The 24,870-nt window shown below is 31.4% G+C and overlaps 1 protein-coding gene and 1 long non-coding RNA gene across 8 annotated transcripts; one reads left to right on the top strand and one right to left on the bottom strand.

Moving 5' to 3' along the window:
* Positions 1-26: 26 nt before the first annotated feature.
* LOC106619695 (ATP-binding cassette subfamily G member 4) lies at positions 27-23,317 on the bottom strand. 6 transcript variants are annotated; one of them, XM_014237913.3, is made up of 10 exons: positions 23,186-23,244; positions 22,378-22,673; positions 16,392-16,706; positions 5,410-5,539; positions 3,337-3,875; positions 2,833-3,273; positions 2,643-2,759; positions 1,973-2,073; positions 1,756-1,911; positions 28-725 (listed from the first exon to the last, which is right to left on the bottom strand). In XM_014237913.3, exons 3-10 carry the CDS (start codon positions 16,474-16,476, stop codon positions 384-386), a joined length of 1,911 nt encoding a protein of 636 aa, XP_014093388.1. In that variant the 5' UTR covers positions 16,477-16,706; positions 22,378-22,673; positions 23,186-23,244; the 3' UTR covers positions 28-383. The 6 variants fall into 6 exon arrangements, with proteins under 6 accessions (XP_014093389.2, XP_014093388.1, XP_036214436.1 ...); XM_036358543.2 differs by lacking the exon at positions 22,378-22,673 and having other exon boundaries at positions 23,186-23,317; XM_036358545.2 differs by lacking the exons at positions 22,378-22,673; positions 23,186-23,244 and adding an exon at positions 20,139-20,241.
* LOC118680136 (uncharacterized) lies at positions 21,371-24,534 on the top strand. 2 transcript variants are annotated; one of them, XR_011397100.1, is made up of 2 exons: positions 21,371-21,960; positions 23,839-24,534. It is a non-coding gene; the product is annotated as an uncharacterized lncRNA (long non-coding RNA). The 2 variants fall into 2 exon arrangements; XR_011397099.1 differs by lacking the exon at positions 21,371-21,960 and adding an exon at positions 23,567-23,666.
* The last annotated feature ends 336 nt before the right edge of the window (positions 24,535-24,870 follow it).

Raw genomic sequence — 24,870 nt, 5'->3', positions numbered from 1 at the left:
TATTTTTATTGAAAAAATATTTTCTGTATATACAAATGGAATATGTTTAAGTATTTTATAACAATAAATATGTTTTTTGTTCGTAAAAAACATTAAATTTTACAGTTTACTCAAATAACCACATAGTAAACATTTTAATAACATATTTAGTTTCAATTTTCTCCTTACAAAAACTATCTTAAATTTACTAAATATTTATCACAGAATAAAATTGCGTACTAGTAATTTTATATACACTAACGTACCGTTTTTTCAAGCAGCAACTTACATACATTGACTTAAAATCCAAACCACAAATTTTCAACTAACCCTAACATTACCGCCTAACACTAGAAATACAAGTATGTATAGGTACACTTAAAAATTAGAGATAATACCATCACTTATGTGCCACAACGTCTGCGCAAACTCAAATACATAAGTACTCTATAGAAGAGCATAAGCATTGTGAGTAGAGAGAAGAGATACCACATCGATAGTTGTTCAATGTCTAAAAACTTCAGTAATACCCTGGGGTCACCAAAATGGCAATACATTTCGTCGCACTCCAATTCTGGACGTTCAAAGCCGAAAACGGTGAGTATTAGCGCCACCACGGCAACGCGTATGTAACTAAATTTCATGAGTAGATTCATAGCGTACGGAATCTGTGCAGCGAAATCGAAACCATACACAGCCAAACCCATCAGCGGAGCAATTGTTAAGGGACCAACAGCACTGCCGTTCTGTAAAAATAAAATCAGGTTAGGTTAGAGTATACAAATTTTTAATAGTTTTGTTGAAAGTAATGTCGGTGTCAGATATTTATACTATCGCAACATGTTGTATATGGTACAAATGTTTTTGTTGTTCATAACAACTAAAATAACTGATGACTGATATAAGCTGTTTAGAAAATTTTCACTATTGTTGTTGTAGCGGCAGAAAATATCCCTAAAGTAATTTGGAGGAATACTACTGAATTGACAGTCCTTGGTCGGATACAAATCCCGGTCCGTTCCGGTTACGTACACCCGATTGTCTTGGGAACGCAAGCATTTCCCTCTATCAATTCATCATACATTGTAAAAATAGATAAACTCAGAAAATAAACACGCACACCTTCATACAAAGGTCTTATTAAAAGTCCGTTATCTGTCTGTTACGCAAAACGTCAGAGGCATTAAATTTAACCGTAAGACATTACACAAATATTCAATTAATTTTGGGTTGTTTTATTGATTTAGTTTATTTCGAAATACTCAAAACTCAGAAACTTTCGTTGTACAACAACTTTGCTAAAGATCATCACATGATCAAATGAATAGTTTATGATTCTATAAAGGACACACGGACAAACATTTATTTATATATATATATGGACAATAGGTGGCAGCACCCATACGGAGGCGAAATCAGCCATCTCTGCATCGACAATATTCTTTACATTACATTGTCTTGACATCTTTATGTTACACTTTTGAAACGCTCGAAATAGGACTACAACCACACCTACATATTTCCCAATTAACCACATTTTAAATTCCATCTGATTTTCCAGAGGGAAACATCGGAGACCCTATAAAGCATATAGAAATATAAATGATCAACGTAACAAGCTGAGTCGGTTTAGTCATGTTCATCTGTCTACCTGTATATACACAAACTGGCCGATCAAGATGAAGCCCTTTCTATACTCTTTTATGTTATAAGAAATGTGAAACTGAAGTGCTTCGATGCATCCGAATTAAATATTTCTTTCCTCTTTTTACTTACCGTTATACTAAATGTCATGCCAATTGCCAAGCCCATGCCTTCTGCAATCAATGAAGTCATCAAACCAATACTGGCAAATAGACCAAAACGCCACAATTGTGTTGGCAAACCACTCATCCAATAAATAATCGTTAGCATTATCATATTCAAAATGATCTAAGCAGTAGAGAAAAAGAAATATTTTTAATTCGAGCAAGGAATATTATTAATAGTTTACCTGTAGCGGCAAGCGTGAGAAGTTCAAAGCCATATAATAAGGTGTTAATTTATACCAACGATTGAAGGTTTCCTTTCGAACAATTTTTATTTCCATCGGATCTATGGTTAATTGGAAAGAAGATATTGATTAATAATTGGATGTTATTAGGAAAAAAAATATATTTGAAATCAATTCTAAATAATAAAATATTTTTACAACTAATTTTTTTTCATAACTAAATAAAAAATTATAAATATAAAAATTTTGGATTAGAAATAAATTTTTTAATTGGAAAATCGGAATTTAATATTTAAATTTTTATCCCAAAATCAGAACTATAAATTGATAAAATTAAATCGTTTGAACATGTTAGTCGACTTTTGCTCTATAATTGAAGATGAAGGATCTGTGCGAGTTCTAATTCAAAATGGTAGATTTTTTAATTGTAATTGGAATTAGAAATTTGAAAATTATTTTTAGTTACGTCTTTCGGTATTTCAAACCCAAAAAAACTGTATCTATGTGTTAACCCAATTATTTATTAAAGCCTTAATTGCCGCCCTCAATATATAATTTAAAACGATTTTCTAAGTCTGGAAATTTCTTTTTGCCAATATATTTTTTTCTTAACTCTAATGATTTAATTTAACGCGTATACATTATACTTTAACATAATCCTCATACTCACAGCTCAGTATCGGCACCATTACTTGTGTATATGCAATAATTATAATTATACCAATGCAGAATTTCAAATGATCAAACATGCGTGAACCCTGATTGCCGAGATTCAGAAAAATCAGTCCTAAATATATACAAAACAAATCAAATTAGCGCTTTCTTTTGCAACAAAACCCCTCAAGCAGCTCGCCACTCACCGAAGCATAGCGCTGTCAGCACGTGATGCAAAAACTGTATGAGTAAGGCGACACGTGCGCGCATTATTCGCACCAGCATCATTTTGAAGAGCACACAAAACTGATGGAGGCTCGAAGTGTCCTCCTGTTCGGTGTCCAGCAACTTCGTAAAGGTCTTCAAATGCTCGTAAAATGCCGTTACACCGCCAATAAGCGTGCCATCTGTGGAGAAATTCGTGCCTGCCGAGAGAAAGTGTTGCCAGCGACTACGCTTCGGTTCTTCAACGAAGAAAGTGCGCACCGATTGCTGGAAATCTTTCGAATGCTGTTGAAAAACTGTCAATGTTGTTGTATTACTTAAACCATTGAGTTGTTGTGGCGCATATATCAGCTTGCCATTGTCGGTTAGCTCGCTGAGTACAGGTATGAGTTTGCCCTCATCCGCATCGCACAACTCAATAACTGCAATATAAAGAAAAAGAAATGAGGAAAATATAACCACATAATTTCGAAAACCAAACTCACTGTAATCCGATGGACTGTAATATTTGGGGCATTCAATATGCACGTGGCGTAAAAACGGTATCACCGCACCCGGCTGACCCTGATAGACGCATTGCCCGCTCGCCAGCACAAAAATACTATCGAAATAATTGAAAATCGTCGCCGATGGCTGGTGTATTGTACAGACGATGGTGCGTCCCTCTTTCGCCAATTGACTTAGTAGACGTATGCATTGTGCCGCTGTCACCTCATCCAGACCGCTGGTCGGTTCATCGAGAAAGAATATGTTTGGGTTCGCCACCAATTCGAGCGCGATTGAGAGCCGTTTGCGTTCGCCGCCGCTCAGTTTTTCCGCGTAGACATTACGCCGATGGTTCAGGTGGAGATTTTCAAGTATCTCTGTAATTATTTCTGCTTTGCGGTTGCAATGCGGCAATTTGAGATTGCAGCTGAGTGTCATTAGCTCTTCGACGGTGAGTAGTGTTTGATGATTGTCCTCTTGTGTAATGTAGCAGGAGCCTTTGCGCTCGATTTTTATGTGGCCCTTGACGTCTGATGTTCTACAGGTAAAATGTGAAAAGAGAAATGACAATTAAAAGGAAATTGGAGTTTTAATGTCATTAGTAATATTTATCACTCTTGCAATAGTAATCAAAACATTGCGATGAATGAAAAATTCTTTCAAAAAAAACACGGTTTTCTCTAAACCTTATGAATCTACTACGATATAACTCGTTTTGACATAGTAGCGGTTTTCGGATTATTACTCTAACTTTTTCCACATGAAGTACTATAAAGCATTAACCTTCAGGATAAAATATACGAAAGCGGTCCGAGTACTTAGCCGTCGATACGATGGATGTCTCGTTTGCCAACTCTGGATAATGGATAATAGGGGAAACCGTAAGACCACATTAAAGCATTGTTTAATCGTAAACTGAAGTAGTCTCTGCGCCGTTTTATGACCGTCGACTAAACATGTATCCTGGTATACTGGTACACACCAGATATCAAGGAACTGTCGAAACAGCAGATTTCACTCAGGAAACATTTTCCAAAAAAGCCGAAAAGATCGTTCTGGAATTCCCAAGGTGCATTCCACATCGACTATATAGAGAAGCTCAAGACGGTCACAGGGTCTATTATACGAAATTTTAGGCCCTTTTGGCGAAGAAAAAAGTACTTTTCCACCACGATAACTCAAAAACTTGCACTTCCACCGACACCAGTGCCAATCGATCGAATTAAGCTACATATGTCCATCTACCATGTTCTTTAAATTTGAAACGCATTTAGAGCCACATTTTTGTAAGTGTACATTGTATTTGGCCTTTGTCATTCTTTCGTTATATTTCCTTTTTATATTCAACTGTATACGTATCCTAACTTGCAAACTACCTGACGTCAATTTACCGTTTAGTTAATCAATAAGTGTCACTAATGTAACCATCTAGAGATGTTCCGGCTTATTTAACAATTTATTTGCTGATTTCAATTTGCGAAATTTGAGACCGAGACTCACATAAACTCATTTTTTTAATGAAGAAAACAAAAAATATGTGTCTAGAACCAGTTGTATTAACAAATCTTTGGTAATTAATAAAAAAAAATTATGCTTGCCTATATAAAAACATACATGAGTATGGATTTCTTTGTATATTGTCCCGCATATGCCATATATAAATATTTATACAGCAACGAGATACGAGTTCGAAAGCCAATCTGTAGCCATCAATCAAATGTAAATTCTAATATCCGCCAAACTAAAAAAATAAAAAATTTATAAATTCAACAAAATTTTGAAGCTTTAGGCAAAAACTTCGATTTCGTTTGATGCTGCTCTGTTTCTCATTAGACATGACTTCGCACATTTTTTTTTGCGCTCCACACTCAATACTTTAAATTGATTTGAGTTTTAAGAAAATGTTTCCATTGTTGCTGCTTTCATCTTCTTTCTTGTTGTTAGTGGTTTGAAATTTTGTTCCTCTTCACAACTATTGATAATCAAACTGTCACATGCAGTTTCCTTCTTGCAATTTTGAAATTCTATGTATGTAAATACATAATAATGTATGTATACGTATAGGCACTTACCGCAGACCAGATAAAGCATTGAGTAAACTACTCTTGCCCGCACCGGAAGGACCCATAATTGCCGACAATTGACCATTGCGGAAGCTGCCGCTGACACCGCGCAATATTTGACGAGTTCCAGTGACTTTAACTAAAAAAACATATTAAATTAATTTGATGTACATACAGTATATTATATATATGCATGCTGTATGTTCGTTATGATAATACGTATACACATAATAAATGTAAATGCTCAATAGGGTTCTTTTTCAATAACAAATACAAATACTCTTATATACCAATCAAATTTGACCCGGACTGACGAAAAATTATATTTTCACGTATTTTAATACAAATCTTTATGCCAATATGACTTGTTATAAGTCTCCCTTGAGATCGCTAGTTTTGAAAACTGTTCAACAATATAGCGAATGGAGTCATATTCATAAACTCACGTCTTGTCAGCAGTAATGTTGCGTTAATTACGTTGTCAAGCATCTCTTTTGCGACCTCAACTTGACGTCGGTTTTGCAAAAGATTCGTATCGTTTGAACGAGTCTAGCATTGGCATGTTTCATACGCAAAACATTAACCAAAATGGTTGAGTCGATCCATAAGAGATATTGAATGCTTTGTGACATTCAATTACTTGTATTCGTGATAAAGTAGACTCCCCAAAACACCTCTGCAACATTTTCAATGATTCCGTAGTCGTAATTCCAATGGAAACACTTAAATTTAAGCAAACTCATTGTTCAATTTATTTTTGGCGGTAAAAATCACCACATAAACTTTTCGCGTCGTAAACTCAACTCGCCAACTCGCCAAAATATGAATATTAAAACCGGAATAACCTTATTGAATGCGAAGATTAACGGAAACTTGATTCATCTGTTAAATAGCGGAACTTCTCTCTTATTTCACATATATAAAGATACATTTAAAAAAAAATATTGCAGTTTTGGCTTTGGTTTGAGGGCTAAAAATATTTATTCAATTTTCGACATGGAAATGGCTTCAATTGTCCGAGTTTCGGTAACTTTTGTGGGTCGTTTTTTATTTCCATATGTCTTTTAAGAACTCCTAACATTAACAGTAGAGGTGTTTGTAACAAAGCATAGAACTTTATAAAAAATAGTCCCAAAGAACATTTGAGGTGTTCTCTTCTTTGAGGTTTCCGTAGCATATTTTTAACGCTATGCAATGGGAAAGCAATGAGCTTATCTAGGTTACAGGCGCCAGGTTTTGGATAAATAAAGTTTGTTGGGTTTTAGAGATATTTAAATGTTTATGTTTGTTAGGAATCTTCGCACGATTTGATGATATCCATTCAACGCGTTTTGTTAAAAAATGTCATATATCGAAAAATCCTGCAAAAAAGAGACCCTATAAAGTATATAGGTATATGAATGATCAGCGTAACGATTTGGGTCGAGTTAGCAGTCTGTTTGTATATATGCCAAAAAAAACAGCCGATATCGAACCACTATAGTATACAGCTACCAAACAAACTGACCAATTAAAATTAAGTCTTTGTTTGGAAAAATTTTTAAGCTGACAAGATATCTTCTCGTGATTTGGCATGGGTAATTGTCCAAGGCAAAGTTACAATCTGCCAAATTATTCAGATCGGACCACTATAGCATATAGCTTCCTTTTTATACCCTTTTATGTTATAAGGTACACTATTACGACTTGGATTAAGCAATAATTCTGATTTTAAAATTATTTTATATAAAATATATAATACGTTACGAGTGGATTAAAAACCACTAGTACACTCCATTATAGTACAAAATCATACCTTACAAACAGTGCATATTGGTAGAACACATGTTCATTCAAATTTGTTATTATTATGAAGATGGAGTGAGCTATGTCTGTGTTTTGTTGTGATTAGAGGCGCTATTTATTTACTTCTAAGAACCATATCAATATCAGATATATTCTTTCAATAGTTGCCGCCCCTCAAAATAAAAGATACTATGAAAAAATAGTCTATAAAAATCTGCCGGTGTTCAAACTTAGTCAGCTTTACTATAGTGTTTACATTTTTTATCTCCATAATATTTGATATTATATACATATACCTATACATATTTTCATGAATTCACATGATTTGGCATTGACATTGCACTTGCACAAGCGCATACTTATACGCCCAAAACACATGCGCATGCTTACTCACATACAAATGCTATCTAAGCTCGATGAGTGATTGAGCAGAACTCTGCGACTTATTAGCTCGTTTGACGGAAGAGCAGCCATTATGTACGAGCACAAGCTAACACATTGTGTCAGTGCATACATAAGTACTTATAAATTTGTATCTATGTACATACTAGTAAAATATGCAGATGTAGTACTTGCATGCAGTTGCTTGTGTTTCCGTTTTTGATGCGACAAGACATACATATACACATATGCATGTATAATGCAGAACAATGCTAGCAAAGCGCTTATCACAAAATTAGCTTTTAATGTAATTAATCATCGGTATAATAGTTGTAAGTCTAAAGTGCCGTATTTTTGTAAAACAATAAATATGTAGTAAAATACATGCATTCCTACATGTAGGAAAATTATTTAACATTAAAAAACGTGTTGCAAAATAATTGACACGGATCACTTTATGGGACTCCCTATATATGTACATATTATATATATAAATATATCATAGGCATGCTTCTGTATTATGCATTCAAAATATAATTGAGATGATATGATTTTAATTTCTTACTACTACTATTATGATTATATTTGTTGTCAGCACAAATCGCATTAAATACTTTTACCTACAAAAGAGAAATAAAGGCAAAAAATCAGTTTCCGTAAATAACCGCAAATACAAGATCAATACCAAACTGACAATTAAATGTAAACAAAATTTTGAAATGAATTATGTTGATAACAGCAATGCAAATATTCGTAAATATGTACGTAAATTTATGCACACCCGCCAAGTAATGTAAATGTAAACAAATTAATAGACTTCTGGTTTGATATTCACTTATGGTGTCTTGTGGTAAATGGTAGATTTGTATTAAAGAATGTAAAAAATCAAAGAGCACAAGAGAGACAATGGATTATAATATTCTTATACTATACGTAACATTTGGTTAAATTTACGGCAATATTTGTTTACAAGAGGCATAAATATAACCTACAAGAAATGCGACACGACCACAATAAAAATGATCAAAGTCATTGTTTTCTTAAACACAATTCTTTGTAACACCTCTACAAGTAGAGCTGAAACGTCAGAGAGCAAAAATAACTCCACTGTCCCTGCTGCTGCTTTCGCAAAAGCCGTGAGCACATTTAATTGCCAATGTGAGCACATAGGGCATAAAAATATTACACCTGCAATCTGCAAATATCCACAACAAATAAATTACTCACCTAAAATTAGAGCTGTAAGACATCACACACATACATACAAACATAAATGGCGCGTGGGTGCCAACAAAACTCACATATCATGCGTTCAATGAACTTCTCAACGCCCTTTTTATTCTTTTTTTTTATCGACAAATGCATTTGCTATGGCTGCGGCAATTTTAGCAAGGAAATAAAAAAAGACATGCAGAAGTAACAGCAGCACCTCCAAAAAGGCGTCAACTGTTGACTCACTGTTGATTGTTGTGACTGCTGCTTATATTACAGATCTATGTATGTGAATGTGTTTATGAACGTGTCAATTGTGTTGCTGTTATCTACACTCACGCCTCTGTTCTGTTCGTACTATTTGAGGTGCATATGACATTTGCACGCACACGAATCGTGTGTGTTTGCACAACAACGTGACTTTTTATTTAATGGTCGCTAAACAACAAACAGAAAAAAAAATTATGCATAAAAAATTTTAGAGAAAGAATACGCTTCGAGCAATTTGAGCCGACAGCCCTCGTTCGTTCACTATAAATTAATTTTTATGTTCAAATCACTTTATTTAATATACAAAGCATACATATGTATGTACATTTGTACATATATCAAAAATTATAAACGAATTGCATTTATGCTTAGGCTTAAGAAATTGAAACATGAAGTGTCCAACGGCGTTAATAATTCTGAGAAAACAGAAGACGTGACAAAAATGTAGTAGGAAGTACCTAAAAGCATACATGCACGTGCTTGTTTGCAGTACAAAGAAGGAATTGGAGCTCATTTAATGAGCAAATTGAACTTAGTTCTGAAATTGAAATTTGAAATTATTATGAGTAAATTGTGTAATGAAAGTAAATTTAAAAACATCAAACGACAGTATTCATCTCGGTCTAGTAATAAATCTGCATTTGTACGAATTTATTATACATATATATGTATATGCATATGTTAGCCCACTATCGGTTAATTCACCAGTTAATTACCCAACAGCGTTACAAGAGATTTCTGTTAAATTGTCTATGAGTTTCTTAAGGCACAATTGACAAATCTAACCGAAACTTTTGTGTACATGTGATCGTTCATCATTTTCTTGAGTTCTATTAGAGTTTCGATAGTCGTGACAAGCTGTGTACGTCATCTAATGCTGTTGGTTGGATTGCACCTCATCCAGCTCATCATCCTACTATGTTCGCTTTTAATTTTTCAATTTTGAAAAATACACCAGAATAATGAAAAATAAATACGAATAATTGAGCACAATTATACATTAAATACCGGTTGTAAGGTATTTTCCATTTCAAAATTGTGGTTTGCTAAAAATTTCCATTGCAAGTTAAATGATATAAATTATCGGTTTCAATATTAAAAAAATATAAAATATAAATAAAAACTCGAATGTGATTATTAACAATGACCCTTTCAATTTGTCATCGAAACAAATTATAGTGTCAACTTTAGAGCCATTGACCACAATTATTAATTTACAATTGGGTCGTTCACTAAGTAATTTCGTTTGATGACAACAACTTTTTATTGAAAATGTTGGTCAATCTGTGAAATACATTATTGAAATCCGGAAAATGTATTTTCCTGATAATATTATGCTTGTATGTCAAAAATGGATTGAGCTGGATCGATACTTCTTTTAGCCCCCATATACTTGATACAGTTTAGGCTTAGTATAAATGAAGTTTTACACGATAAAATAACGTGCCTTCATTATTAAATAATATTTCAAATATAATAAAAGAATTGGATACTGATTTTTCGAGCAAAATCATCCTAAGCGTTGAAGCACATTTTCTCCCTGATGGGTTGGTTAATAGCCAAAATTGCTGCTTTTGGGGCTCTGATCTTATCACATGTGATTGTCGAAAAACAAATGCATCCACAACATGTCACAGTTTGGTGTGGATTTTGGGCTGGAGGCATAATTGAGCCATACTTTTTTGAAAATGAGGCTGGTCAATCAGTTATCATTATTTAACACCATAAGATTTCTTTTTATGAGGTTATTTAAAATCACAGGTGTGTGCTTTAAAGGAGGAGATTCAAGGTTGCATAAATGAAATTCAGCCACATTTATGCAGAATACTCATGGAAAATTCAAACGAACGAGTGCGTATGTATATGGAAAGCCGCCGAGCCCATTCGTCCGACGTGTTATTCCATAAATAACTCTATCCTATTTACTTTATGATTCTAAAACTGTGTTTTCTGCTTAATTCCAATCTTGCGTTAATTTTGGGACACCCTTTATTATGGTGATGGTAAGTGAGGTATCTTAATAAAACTCAGAAATAATCTTCTTCTGTTAATAATATGTCGTAAAGCCAAAAATAGATAAAACCATATCAATACTACCCTTACAACCCATATACATCTGAAAAAGATAAAACCAGATCAATACTACCCTTACAACCCATATACGTAATACGTAACGCAAGTTGCAAGAGTACGAAATGATCGGTTACACCCGAACTTTAGCCCTTCCTTACTTGTTTTTAAATATTCCATCTAAAAGTAATTCTCACATTGCTTATTTGTTGCACATACAACATATATACACATGTAGGTACACTCAATTACATTATCTTAGCAAACCAATTGGGAAATTCATAGAAATTCACTACGTTATTGCATATCAAAGTACCGGGAATTATCCAAAGCAACGACATTTTCATGATCAATTCTTAAAAAAGATTCCTCTCTTTATCGCACATGTACGAAAAATTAAAAATTGATATATTATATGAATTTTAGAATAACAAATGCAAATCAAATTGAAATTAATACTACTAAATTGCAGTTGAATAGTTAAAAAAAAATGAACATGATGCAATCAAGGTCATGTGCTTAATTAGACATTTAATTGATTTCTGACGTTGTCAGGAGTTGATTTGCAATTATTATTATCCATTTAGTTAACACCTTTAATTAAATACTAAAATGTTTTCTAAGCAAACTACAATTTGTTAGCTATTAAGACACCCATAAATAATAAGAAAATTGGTTCCTTATTTATAGCAGTCGGTAAGAATAAGAAAAGAAAAAGCGTTTAAATTAATACAAATCTATTAATAACTAAATTCTGTTTGAACTGAGATTACTGACACGAGCGGACAATTTCATTTTCATATAATATGTTAAAGCGTAGTTTCTTTTTCAATAAAATTGCCATTGATTATTGGCTCCGAATATAATTGTTTCAACACCCGACTCATGCAATCGTAATTTTCTTATTCGCTGTCATGCAGTCTTTTACATAATACAATTATAAAATAGAGTATATAAATACATATGTACATGTATAATTATACCACTTGCTACGGAGTCGATGAAATACCCACTTTGAGTGACCGATTTAAACAAATATGGTTTAAGACACTTACAGTTCTTCTTATTACTCAACACTTTCTCTTGGTATAATTCGTCAAAATCTGAGTACACCAAGCAATCACAAATATTGATCCAACAACTCTAGTCGAAATATTATATAATAGAAAATGTATCAAATGGATTTTCGATTTGTTGAAGGATCAGTCCGGGGTTTGAAGACCTGAAAATGTTAGGCATGGTGACCTGAAAATATGAAATGTAAAATACAAAGCAGACAAAGAAATGAATTTCACTCTCCCGATATTGATGAGAGGTTGGGAAGAACATCCTTGAACGAGGTCGGTTGAAAAAATAATGGTTTGAGCAGAACAGTTAACAAAGAATGCATGAGACCCCGGGTTGCGTATTTTTTATTTCAAAAGTGTTGGATTAAAAAGAAGATTGGGGTAACAAATAAAAAAATTTTGTCAAATTAAAATAATAAATTTAAATAATACAAATTAAACTATGTTAAAATTTATTGAAAATAAGCTTCCTTTTAAAAATAACCAAAATGGTAGAAAACGAAGTACGCTAACGCAAAAACATGTAAATTCTAAAAAAATTTATTTCTAAAATTTTAAATTATAAAGTTGGGATTAATAGTTTTTTAATCCAGTATTTGGGATTAGAAAAGTGAAAATAATTTTTATTTAAGGTTTTTGAAATAACAATATAGAAAAAATTTGATTTTAATGTTAATATAATTGTTTTTTCCAAGTACTATTTGAAACCCTAATGAGAACAATAATGAATGTGGGAGAATAATTCATAATCAATTCAAATTCATAGCGTTGGGCGGTGCTACAGTCTATAGTATGGTAATACCTAATTCTAAAATGCAATAGAGGCGTTGCATTAAATTGGATCGAGAATAAGTACTAACTCCTAATGAGATAGTTTTGAACTATCACGGTGAACGACAAAATTAATTGATGTTCGTGAAAGAAATTGCTGATTCGAAATATCTTACTTATATGATCAAAGTCGAGTTTTACCAGAAGCTCAATATAATATCCTCATACTTAATTAGGAATATTTGGTAGGTAATACATAATATGTGACTTGTATCTACTCAAAAATACTGCATAACAAAATTTTGAAAAAGTATAGTAGGACCAAACTTTCAATGCATTTCTCGGGTACTTTTTACATAGAATTTAGTATAGTGTTAAGCAAATGAGTTAGAATATTGCATTCTGCCCACAATAAAATAAATGATGCACTTACATACAGATGTAGATTTATTTACAAAGTAAGTGTTAAAAAATAGTAGACACTTGCCACTACTGTAATTTATTAATTATTGTAATTTATACGCCATAAAACATTGCCGTTTAGATTATTTTATCACATTATACTAAATAGTTTATATGCATATTCATAATGTTCTCCACGCCTATACCTAAAGCTATTCTGTGGTGGGATGAAAGATGAGTATATATGTATATGGCTATGTATTTATATAAATACGCATGGACTGTACATATATGTACATAGGAAATTGCAATATTTATGCAAGCATTCGTTTTCTTGCAAGTTCTAAGCGGTTAATCACACGAATTATGGATTATAATTATAATTTGGACGGCTGTCAAATGAGAAACAGGAAAAAATTCAATCGTAATAATGACAAATATATTAAATAATTTGCAAAGTTTTTACTTCGAACTACAATGAGCAAAATACTTTGTCGACAGCATGTGTAAGCGTTGAGTGGCTAACGTTTAATTGAATTAGACAGTTTAAGATAAAGAGAATTATAAGCTTACACTAATGTTGTCATGCACGTGCATTTCTCTTAGAAGTAGTTTATATTTAGCATATGTTTAAATCATTTCATAACGTGTGTTCCTTATAATTAATTCCATAATAATTAGTTGCACTAATATCACGACACAACTCTGAGCTGCAAATTTTTTACTTTAGTACGTTAATCTTGTATGTGATATGTATAAGCTAAGTGTGGTCAAATACTAACACATTTAGTGCTAATAATACATTTATGTATATAGAAACTATATCTGCTATATATAACTCCGCATTACATTAACAATCCCTCGGATTTTGAGATAGCGATATGAAATTTTGCGCACAGCCTTTTCTCCTTGCTGCTCTTTTGTCGAAACTGACGATATCGGAATTGTTCAGATCGGACCACTATAACATATAAATGCCCTTCAAGCTGACCGACCAAAATCAAGATAAAGATTTTTTTTATATATTTTTTCAAATAGCACGAGTTGCTAGAACCACCGTCGCCTATAGAGAACTTCTGGTAAAAGGTGATTGTAAAGATTTTTTTATCAAAAGTGTCAATATAAAATTTTGTGATACACTAACACATGTTTCATAAAGTTTTAACAGAACAGTTCGTTTTCTTTTTCCTAACTCCCTGAGCAAATTGTCAAAGTTCGGTTTTTTTTTGAGAGCTCTAAACTAAATTTGTTAAATTGGTTTTGTTATTTTAATATTATTTATATAAAACTTAACAAAAACAATTTATAAACGGTTGTTGTATATATGTATGTATGTAATTGTGTAAGGATGAACACACAGCTAACCCATTTTATATCACTTCTCCACCCACACCTCCTTCGTGCCACAACTGCCAGAAATCATGCGATTGCAGAAAAACACGCCTTTCCTTAACTTAACTAAACATTTTCATTTCTTTCATTAAATAATTTTTTGAGTTTTCCTTTTCATTAATATTGCCTCATTTCACGCTAGACTAAAAGAGTGAAAGCAAATATCAACAAACTGCCAAAACAAGAAAACTGGATTTTCGATGAACTAAAAATAATGGTTACAGTGGGATGTGTTTGTCAGTAATTTTGTTATATGTTAGGATATGAAGAATGATAGAGAAAAATTGGACTGTGAGAACACGAACTGACAACCTTTTATAGTAATTGTAAATAAAGCCTTAAACAAGATGCTCAGCTCGTTATGCAACTACTCAGCAGAGTTGGAGAAATTGATAAAACTTATAGTTGCTGAAGAAAAGATTTCGCCAACTCAAAACTAGTTTTAATTGGAAAAATTTTGGAGTGTGAAGATTTCTATAGGGTTCAAGTTGTATCTGAAAGGCTCTGAGAGTTCTTTTTCATGCTAAAAATATCCATATTCTTTAACGATTCTTACGAAGCGCAGTGTTTCGCTTAAAAATATTATGAAGTAGATTAAAGAATTACTAACTGAGATTATCCACAGATTTGAACTCCGAATTATATTATACAAAACATATTTTTGGCCAAAAAATTTTCGAAATAACTATTTGTATTAGGAAATAATATAATACGTAGTAATTGTTGTCCCGTAAAAGTCCGAATTTACAGATTTCATAAAAATATACCAGATTTTATTAAACGGGACCTCACATTCGAAAAACTGGTAAAAAATAATAAAATTTGAAAGAATAGCATAATCACTCTCTCTCTTTCTCTATCAGAACTTACAAATTCATGCCAAATTTCGTGAAGATATCTTGTCAAATAAAAAAGTTCTTCATACAAGGTCTTGATTTTGATTGATCAGCTTGTATGGTAACTATATGCTATAGTGTTCCGATATCGGTGGTTACAACAAATGAGCTACTTCTTGGGGTGAAAATGATGAGTACAAAATTTCAGATCTATATCTCAAACAATGAGGGACTAGTTCGTGTATATACAGACAAACAGATGGACGTGACTAAATCGACTCAGCTTGTCATGCTCATTATTTACGACGGTAACGGACGGGTCTCCGATATTTCCTTCCAGGTATTACAAACTTCATGCTTTGTGACCCGTAGTTTTAATTCTCAACACAAAAAAAAAATGTATGCTAATAAGGCCACACACAGCGAAACGTGCCTTAACTGATAAATGACTGCTTGAATTACAGCCTAATAAAATGTCGTCTAATTAATTTCATACGTGATTGACATTAGAAAAAAAAATTATAATCCCAAAATAATGTCAAACGAATTATATGTTTTCCCATAGAGCTTAAATGAAGCATAGAGCCTCAAAAATGTATTTTATAACTGACCAATAGTTCTAAGAAAAAAGTATATGTTAACAGAAATTATTATGTGTAATTGTCTTCAGCAAAAATTCTTGTGCAATACTCGTACCACAGTGCAGCACATGATATGCTCGCCATTACCTTACCACCAACATTTTACCATAATTTATTTATTTTTCCTACTTCAATACACAGCTTAAGTAAATAAAAATACTCACTGTAGTGCTTGCGCTCCTTAACGGTGTAGTAAACATCTTGAAATTCGACATCTTTCGATGGCTTCAGACAGGCGGTGTGCTCCATCTTTGCGGCTACGATGTCTCGTCTACACTTAATTTATGTATTTTGCGCAATAACGTTGTTATTGTGGTTGTTGAAATATGATTGGAATGTTATTTTTCTAACGCCGCATTTAATTTTTTTCGCTTTACTCAATTTTCTGTTATCGCTCAATTTACCTTTTCGGTGGAACGTGTTGCGCTTTCCAAATGTTGCATTAAAGTATAAATGTTTTAAGAAGTGTGAAGCATGAGCTGCAAGTAAGTAAAAAAATGCAAAAAACAGTAATTTAAGAGCATTATTATAATTTATCGTCAATGTTAATATGAAGGGTTTTATTGCTGGCGAATACAGAATTGTTTGAATAAATATTGAATGTAAATATTAAGTTATACAAAAGAATTTACAAAAGTACAAAAATATATGTATATGTACATATGTGTAGTATATTATATATATGATATATTACTAATATACAGTCATGGTCCAAAAAACGTTTAGCAGCAGATTGTGCAATACAAATGATTCCAACTGAATGCACTTACCATACTTATAAATATGAGTTTTAATTACATCATTTCGAAACTTTCCAAGCAAATCGGTTATTTAAAACAATTATATGGACTATTACAGAGTCATGCGCAAGCGTATGTTAATTAATATTGGTTCGGAATCAGTACGAATGTCAATACCATTCTCTGTTAGCATTGCATAATAAAGCAGCGTTAAAGGAAAAAACAAAAACTTGTGTATTCTAATTACATATATTATAAGTTTTGAGGTTTTTTTTTCTTTTTACTTTAAAATATATATAATTAAATTTAAAACCCGCTTGTTAAGTCGTTGTTCTAATTAAAAAGTAAATATGTGTATCTATTGGATTAGTTAGTATAGAAATTGTTGCTCAGTAATAAAACACTTTTAATTTTATCCCGAAGAGGGTATACAAAGGTTGCCACCAAATTTTTGTTACTAACATACAACCTGTCTCTCCCAAATGTCAACTCTCCCCATTCATGTGGTACCCCATGTTTAATACGCACGATGCTCTGACATCCGAGTAAAGGCGTTATAACCTTATCACCAACTCGGGGGAAACTCCTTAGCTTTGCAAGCCAGGAGACCGGGAACCCCGGATCCAGGCTCGGATGCAAAAGGCTAATCCCGTATTCACTGTAAACTGACTTCTGCACTTCAATATTGTTTTTAAGATGTTAGAAAAGTTAAAAAGAAGTTAAGGTTCTACTTGTAAGACTTAAAAAAACCAAACCTGTTTTTGTGTGATTTTTTTGTCCATAAAATTTTGGTTTTTTAATATTTATTTCGAAATTTATTTTTATTTCGAAGTATAATAAAAAACAAAACTCTTTCAGCAGGTTTTACCAGTTATTAAATTATAAAATTATTTATTTTTTGGTACTTCAGTTTAAAAATAAAAAATAAATTACGCTAAACGTTTTTTGGAATTAATTTACATGTCATATTCAAGTGATATAACCGACGGTTTCTTGAAGTGGTTACTATCTAAACTATCTCACATACCTTCGATCGATGATCTGCCAGTTCGGTATCATGAACTTGCTTTAAGTTATTCCCTTCCTTACAGCATAGATAAATGCAAAATACAGACACCCTAAATATAATATATGGTAGCTTCAAAGTCAATGTTTCTAACTCGATTTTTTGCACTTAAATAATAGACCCGGGGAAAAGAGCTCAAAAGATATGTTAAATTCAGCGGTAAATAGTAAGTATTTCGCTCACTATTCCATTTCCTACTCTTTTCCCTTTTAGAAACCAATTCCAAAATTAAAACAACTTATAACTACTTAGTAACCATACGTATACTAATGAAAATACTTGCTAAGAAATTTATTATAATAACTCTAAACTAGTACAATTAGCATACAAGTACTAACTGTTTATGTTAAGCAAACCAATTTTTTTTAATATGACATAACATACTGTTTGTGCTACAAGCATCTAGAGACTACATATCATATTTGATTGTATATACATAAATATGTACACAAGTAGAAACAAATTAAAATCTCTGTAGCTTAATGCAGACAAACTTATTACAAATAAATAAATATAAATTAACATATTTACAGCGCATGAATACATGTAGCGTGCGACTTAATAGCCAAACAATCACTTGCTTTCTATCTGCCGACAGCTATCTATATAACATGGTATTACAAATATACATGCAGACTTGTACATATGTCTACATTTGTATATATTTTATTATTATTCTTTGCCTTTCGTAAATAAATCATAATTCTTTATCTGCACAAGTAGTGAAGTCAAGCCGAGTAGCGCCGAAGCAACGTGTGATTCATGTCTAGCTGTCATTACTGACACCTCATTAAATATGCGCATACATAAGTATAAAGTATGTTTATATTTTTCTAGCCGGTTGCTAAAACGGATGCCTGCTTTTTAATTTGCGATATCAACAGTGATCAGCATAGAGAAAGAGAGTCTTAGGTCAGTAATGCCAAACATTTTTGACTTCTTGTTTTTTCGAATATTTTTTGGTATTTTTCCACTCGTTTTTTTTCGGTTTAACGTAAGTTCCTCGACTGCTTTCCGATTAAACAAGTTTTAGTTAAGCCTTTTCGAATAACCAGTCAACATTTTATGGATGAATAATCAATACAACTCAAGTTAGACTTATAATCAGTTTATTAGGAATGCTTTGACATTTTACGGACATGACTTTTATGATTGATGTGCGAATTTAATATTATATATAAATTATATGTAAACATGCTTCCCACAATGATTATGCAGAATATTCGAGTGGTTTGAAGTAAAACATTTAGAATTCCTCGTTCGATTACGCATTTCCATAAATAAAAGCTTTGCTTTTCCACTTTTTCTGCTTCTCATAAAATTTATGGACAATTTCTGTTGTCAATTCTGTCTTTTAATTACCTGTTTTGAACTCACTTATATCCATAATGTTTTTTCTTATATTTTAGTGCCACATTAAGGCCTAGACACTTTATATCAATTAACTTCGTCTCTTTTACTTTCCAATTTTTAATCACCGATTCCTTTTTACCTTTAAAAATTTTAATATATAAACGTTTACTGAAAATATCTTTTAACCATTTCTCAGAAATGTACTTTTAAGCCGCGCCATGCCCTATCAAGCCATGCTATCTTCAGCTGTCCTGTGATTTTACCTACACACATTGTTTTTCAATCTTTTTACGGCGCTTTTTACGGCACTTGTATATCCATTAGCTGCGGTTATTCATAGAACAAAGCACATAGTCACATATACATTATACAAACATACAAATAAATATATGTTCTTATATACATATGTATATACATGAAAATATACGTAAGTAGAACATTTCTGATTGCTCGTTCAGTTCTTTCGCAATTACTTTCGGGACAAACATAAGCCGTTTCCAATTCGTCAAGCCTTGGAGAGTAGATATGAATGACATGAAATTGCATAATCAAATAGCGTGAAATAGGACGAATAACTGGTTTAAATCTTGTAGCCTGGACCAATCGAGTAGAAATTAACTATAAAAACAACTCCTATCAAACAAATAACTGGTATACATCACTTAGACTGGCATAATGAAGTATAATTGAATATTTTAATAATTGCAATACTTTATTTTACTTTTTTGAACAAAATTTTGAGAGAAACTAACCGAGTAAAAACACCAACTAGGTATATTTTTCTATAACAATATTTTAAAACAATTCTCTCGGTTTCGTTACGCGAAAAATCCGAAAATACTTAGGTTTATAAATATATACAACTTATTATATTAAGTGTTGCCACTTTGTTAAATTTTACACTGGTAAGGCTTAAAAAAATGTAAAATACTACAAAAACAAGAAAAACAACTTTTTGTCTTTTATTTTATTTTGTGTTTTTTTTTTATGTTTCTTTACGTATTTTATTCTTTTTATTGTAGTTTGTTTTTCATTTTTATTTTTGTATGTTCAATTTTTGTATTATTTTATTTTATTTTTGTACTTTTATTGTTTTTTGTTTTGTTTCTTTGTTGTTATTTTGCCATTCTGTTTTTTTTTTCTTAACCCATCAATTAAGTACGTATTACACCAAAATTCGCTCAAACCTGTTTTGTGATTGTGACGCTAAAAGAAATATTTCTCTTTCTGCCCAAAATATAAGATGTCATAAACATAAACAATCCAAACAAAAATTAAAAAAAAGTAAAATATTAAAAACAAAGGGAAGTGAATAATTTAGGAAAATCTGAAAGCTGGATTGAAAAAAAATTTATTTTGCTAAAAAAAACTCTAAAGTTGAATCAACATAATCAAAGTTCAAATGTATTTTCTTCTCCGCCAAATGATTCTAGAAGTTTCTTAAATTATTTCGTGAAGTAATTATTTATTGAAATAATTGCGGAAAGACAAAGTTCGCTGAGTATAGTTATATAAATTTTTTTTAGAAAACAGAGGCATATTACATATATTTAACAGTTTATTGGAAGAATTGGATGTAACCAGACTGTGAGTATGTGTAAAAACTAATTAGAAGTTACATACATACATATGTTTCACAGGGTTGGGATTTTTTTAATTTAAAAACTATTGGATTAAAAATTAAATTTTCATTTTTTAATCCGATTAGATTTTAAATTTTTATTCCAGGCGTTTGGGATTATAAATTGAAATTTTAAAATTTTATTTTTTAATATGAATGAAGCACGTAAACGCAAAAAAATGTTAATTTTAAAACCATTTCTTTTTTTATTCATGATTATATGTTGGGTTAGTTTAAGATTGTTAATCCGGTTTGGGGAATTAAAAAATGTTGTTTTTGGATCCGGTATGTGGTATTAAAATTTTATTTTTGTTTTTTAATCCCGTATTTGGGATTAGAAATTAAAATTAAAAATTTAATTCAAATGTTAATTCAATTATTTCTAATGCATTATTTGCAACCCTGTGTATATACTAGTTTATCGTTATACACTTAATATATTTTATTTTATGAGATTATTTTATGTGGGAAAGTACTACTTAGAATTTTAAATTGTTTTCTTACTAGTCAAGTATGTATTGCCGATGAGTTCAAACATGCAAATTAGTAATTATTTATAATTTAAATACCGAAGTAGATACGAGTACTCGATAGTGCAACTACCGTTAAATTTAATTGACACGCGGGAAATTGAGCATAACAGAGTTAACAACTAGCTTTGACTTTAGTTGTAAACAAAAATGTATGTGTGTCGATACATAATTACGTAACATCAGCTACTAATTGCACATTGTTTACTATATACGTATGTATATACATGTATATGTAGGTGTAAGTCATTTAACACCGCTTAAAATCTGACATTACTGTTTACACAGCTGTAATGAAGTTAGAATAATTATTGGGAATTATTGCATCCGCAATTAAAAGCTGTGTAATCAGAATATCTGAGCTTAGAAATTAAAACGTACATGATACAATAAAATGTCTACCGCACACAATGTTTAAAAATCGTGAGTATTGAAAATTGTGTGTAATTTATTAAATATATGACGCTACTTTTTGATGTTCTCCTATATACAATAAGTATATCAATTTTAATATAGGTGTCTAAATGCAGAAATCGTTTATGATGATGTATGCTTTGGCCATACTTTAGTTTAGAACGCCAATCTGTTAACGAGACCTATAATATTATATATGTATATAATATATGTATATATTATATATGTATTTATATAATTTTATATATATATTTATGTATATAATATATATAGTTTTTTGATAAGGTCAAAGAAAACTCTCAGTAAAACCAAAATTAATGTATATATGTTTATGTATATTTATAAATTTTTTTTTTAATTTGAGTTTCTAATAAATGTACTTATATATTTTTTAATTAATTTTAATACTTTTCTGAAGACACTTACTTTCTCAATCAAAACTCCTTTTAATATTCCCGTTTCATTTTCAGGTTTAAAATGTAATTTTTTGCAGCTTCCCACACAATTTCATAGCCGGTTTGAGCTTCAATAATTGTTGTTTAGCACATTATACATATATATATAAGCACAAATTTGTATGCTTTTTATATATTTATTTGTAATTCGAAAAACTGTTTCGTGAGATTTTACCGGGGCATTGCACACCAAAACAAATTTTAATTGTTATTTCTCCAGCAACAAAAATAAATTATACGAATTTTATGCATCAAAGGCTTTGAACTCTAAATCGTTAAAAGCAATTTTTTCGCTAATGCAGATTTAAATTTACGCGCAACTTGTTTTTGAGCAAATTTCTAATGCAAAATTTTATTATAAATCGAATGTCAAGCGAATGAAATTCAAATCTGTTTTCTTTGCATTTTTAACATCAGTCATGTACATACATGTTGTCAATAATTAACTTTTTAAAATTTTTTTTTTATTTTTGTCAATAAATATTTATTTATAAAATATATACATTTATTTTATATTAACAATGAGCACTGCACAAAAACAAGAAACCTTCTTCAGTATACACTTTGCTTTCAATAAATCGGTAATTTAATTCGTTTAAATTATAATTATTTAAACAAATTTACAATTTGAAAAAAAAAACTAACAGCAAAATACCGAATATTAATTTTTTAATTAACTGCTTCTTAATTATTTACAATTTTTTTTATTCACTGTTTTTATTCTTTCCTTTGTGGCAGTAACAAAAACAAAATAAAAGGGTTCGTTTATTACAACTCACTGTATTGTTGTTTTATTTCGTCGCTTGCGCGCCTTCGTCCACTCCGCTCAGAAGCACAAATGTGAATGAATTCGTTGGAGTTCGCCGCCAAAAGTCAGTGCGCCAGACCACAACAGCCAGCAAAAACATGCGGTTGCGTCGCGATGAGCATTGCCGCTGCCGTTGCTGCTTCTTTCTGTTTTTGCCTCTGTTATTGTTTGTAGTTGTTCCGCACAGAAAAGAGTGGTCATTTGCTGTGAGTTTGGGGTTGGCGGCAGCAAAAACACTTGCTATATAAACAGCAGCAACAGTTATTCTGTTTTTGTTTGTTATTATTTAAATCAGCTTTATTTTTGTTGTCAACAGCGAACGCGTATATGCAAAACAAAATAAATACGCGAAAATAATAATTCGCGGACACAATGTCCGAAAATGAAATCGTAAAAATATACACACAAACCAACAACCTGCGAAAATTTCCGTAATTATCGGCAAATTTAAAGTAATATATTTTTATTTAGTTTGTTTTTGTTTTTTATATTCTTATTTTACTTTCAAAGAAACCTAATGAAACCTTTTCCTCTTTCAGTTATTAATTATTTATTTTTAACAAAGTTTATGTTCAAACACATTTAAACAATCTATATCGTTTAGAGATATATGTATATTTTCAGCTTAGTTTCTTGACATGAAGGCGTGGCGGTTTTATTAATGAAATACAAAACAATCTTCGGCAGCATTTTAATAACTCTCACAGTTTAATTTCTTACTGCATAAAAGGGTATAAAAAGATTTGTATCTAGTGTAGATTTTGATCAGTTACCATAATAATCTAAGCTAATATATTCCAAATTTCCTAAAGATAATTTTTCAAATAAAAACATTTGTCATACAAGGACTTCATTTTGATCGGTCAGTTTGTATGGCAGTATAGTGGTCCGATATCGGCGGTTTTGACAGATGAGCAGCTTCTTGAGAGGAAAAGGACATGTGCGTTCTACCTATTTAAATCGTACCGAACCCAATTAGCGCTAATATTAAACATGGCATGGCTTTAAGCCATGGAACCCTAGTAAAAGTCAGCGCTGGTGACGGAGGGCTTAAATAAACAACAAAACACAAAGGAGGTTATCACAAATGCTAGTACAAATATTTTCTATTCCTTTTGCCTTGTTATTGTTACGGCAACTACATATTGTAAAGGCCACATACATATGTATGCATGTGAAAGTTATCCTCTTTGATGTATGTAAATATACTAATATTAAATTTGTATTATTCGCTTTGGGTGTTAACAACTGTTCTCACTATATTGTTATTGAATATGCATACCTGTGTACTTTAGACGAATAAAAGCCATTAAAAACCTCTTTACTTTTGTTTTTAATTACGTATACGACTAGGTGCCTTTTGACATATACACCCGACCACCAAACTCACTCGATGTCACCGTACTCTTTTTTCACAGTTGTTGTTGTACATGCGCTACATTCTTGTTTTCTGTGCTGATTTTTTTTAGGATTAATTTATTAATTACTTAATAGTAAAAATTACTATGCACCATCGAAATAGAAATTTTAAAACGCGGGCTTCAGGAAATTATAAAGAAACGGGAGGAAATGAAATACAAAGCACAGTACACAACTAATACAGTGGTAAATAAACTGTTTTCATAAGAAATATAACAAATAATTGAATAATATTGT

This window comes from Bactrocera oleae, chromosome 6, assembly GCF_042242935.1.
Source record: "Bactrocera oleae isolate idBacOlea1 chromosome 6, idBacOlea1, whole genome shotgun sequence".
Lineage (NCBI taxonomy): Eukaryota > Metazoa > Arthropoda > Insecta > Diptera > Tephritidae > Bactrocera > Bactrocera oleae.
The sequence above is the reverse complement of the archived record's forward strand: the minus strand, read 5'-3'. Positions and strand labels throughout refer to the sequence as shown.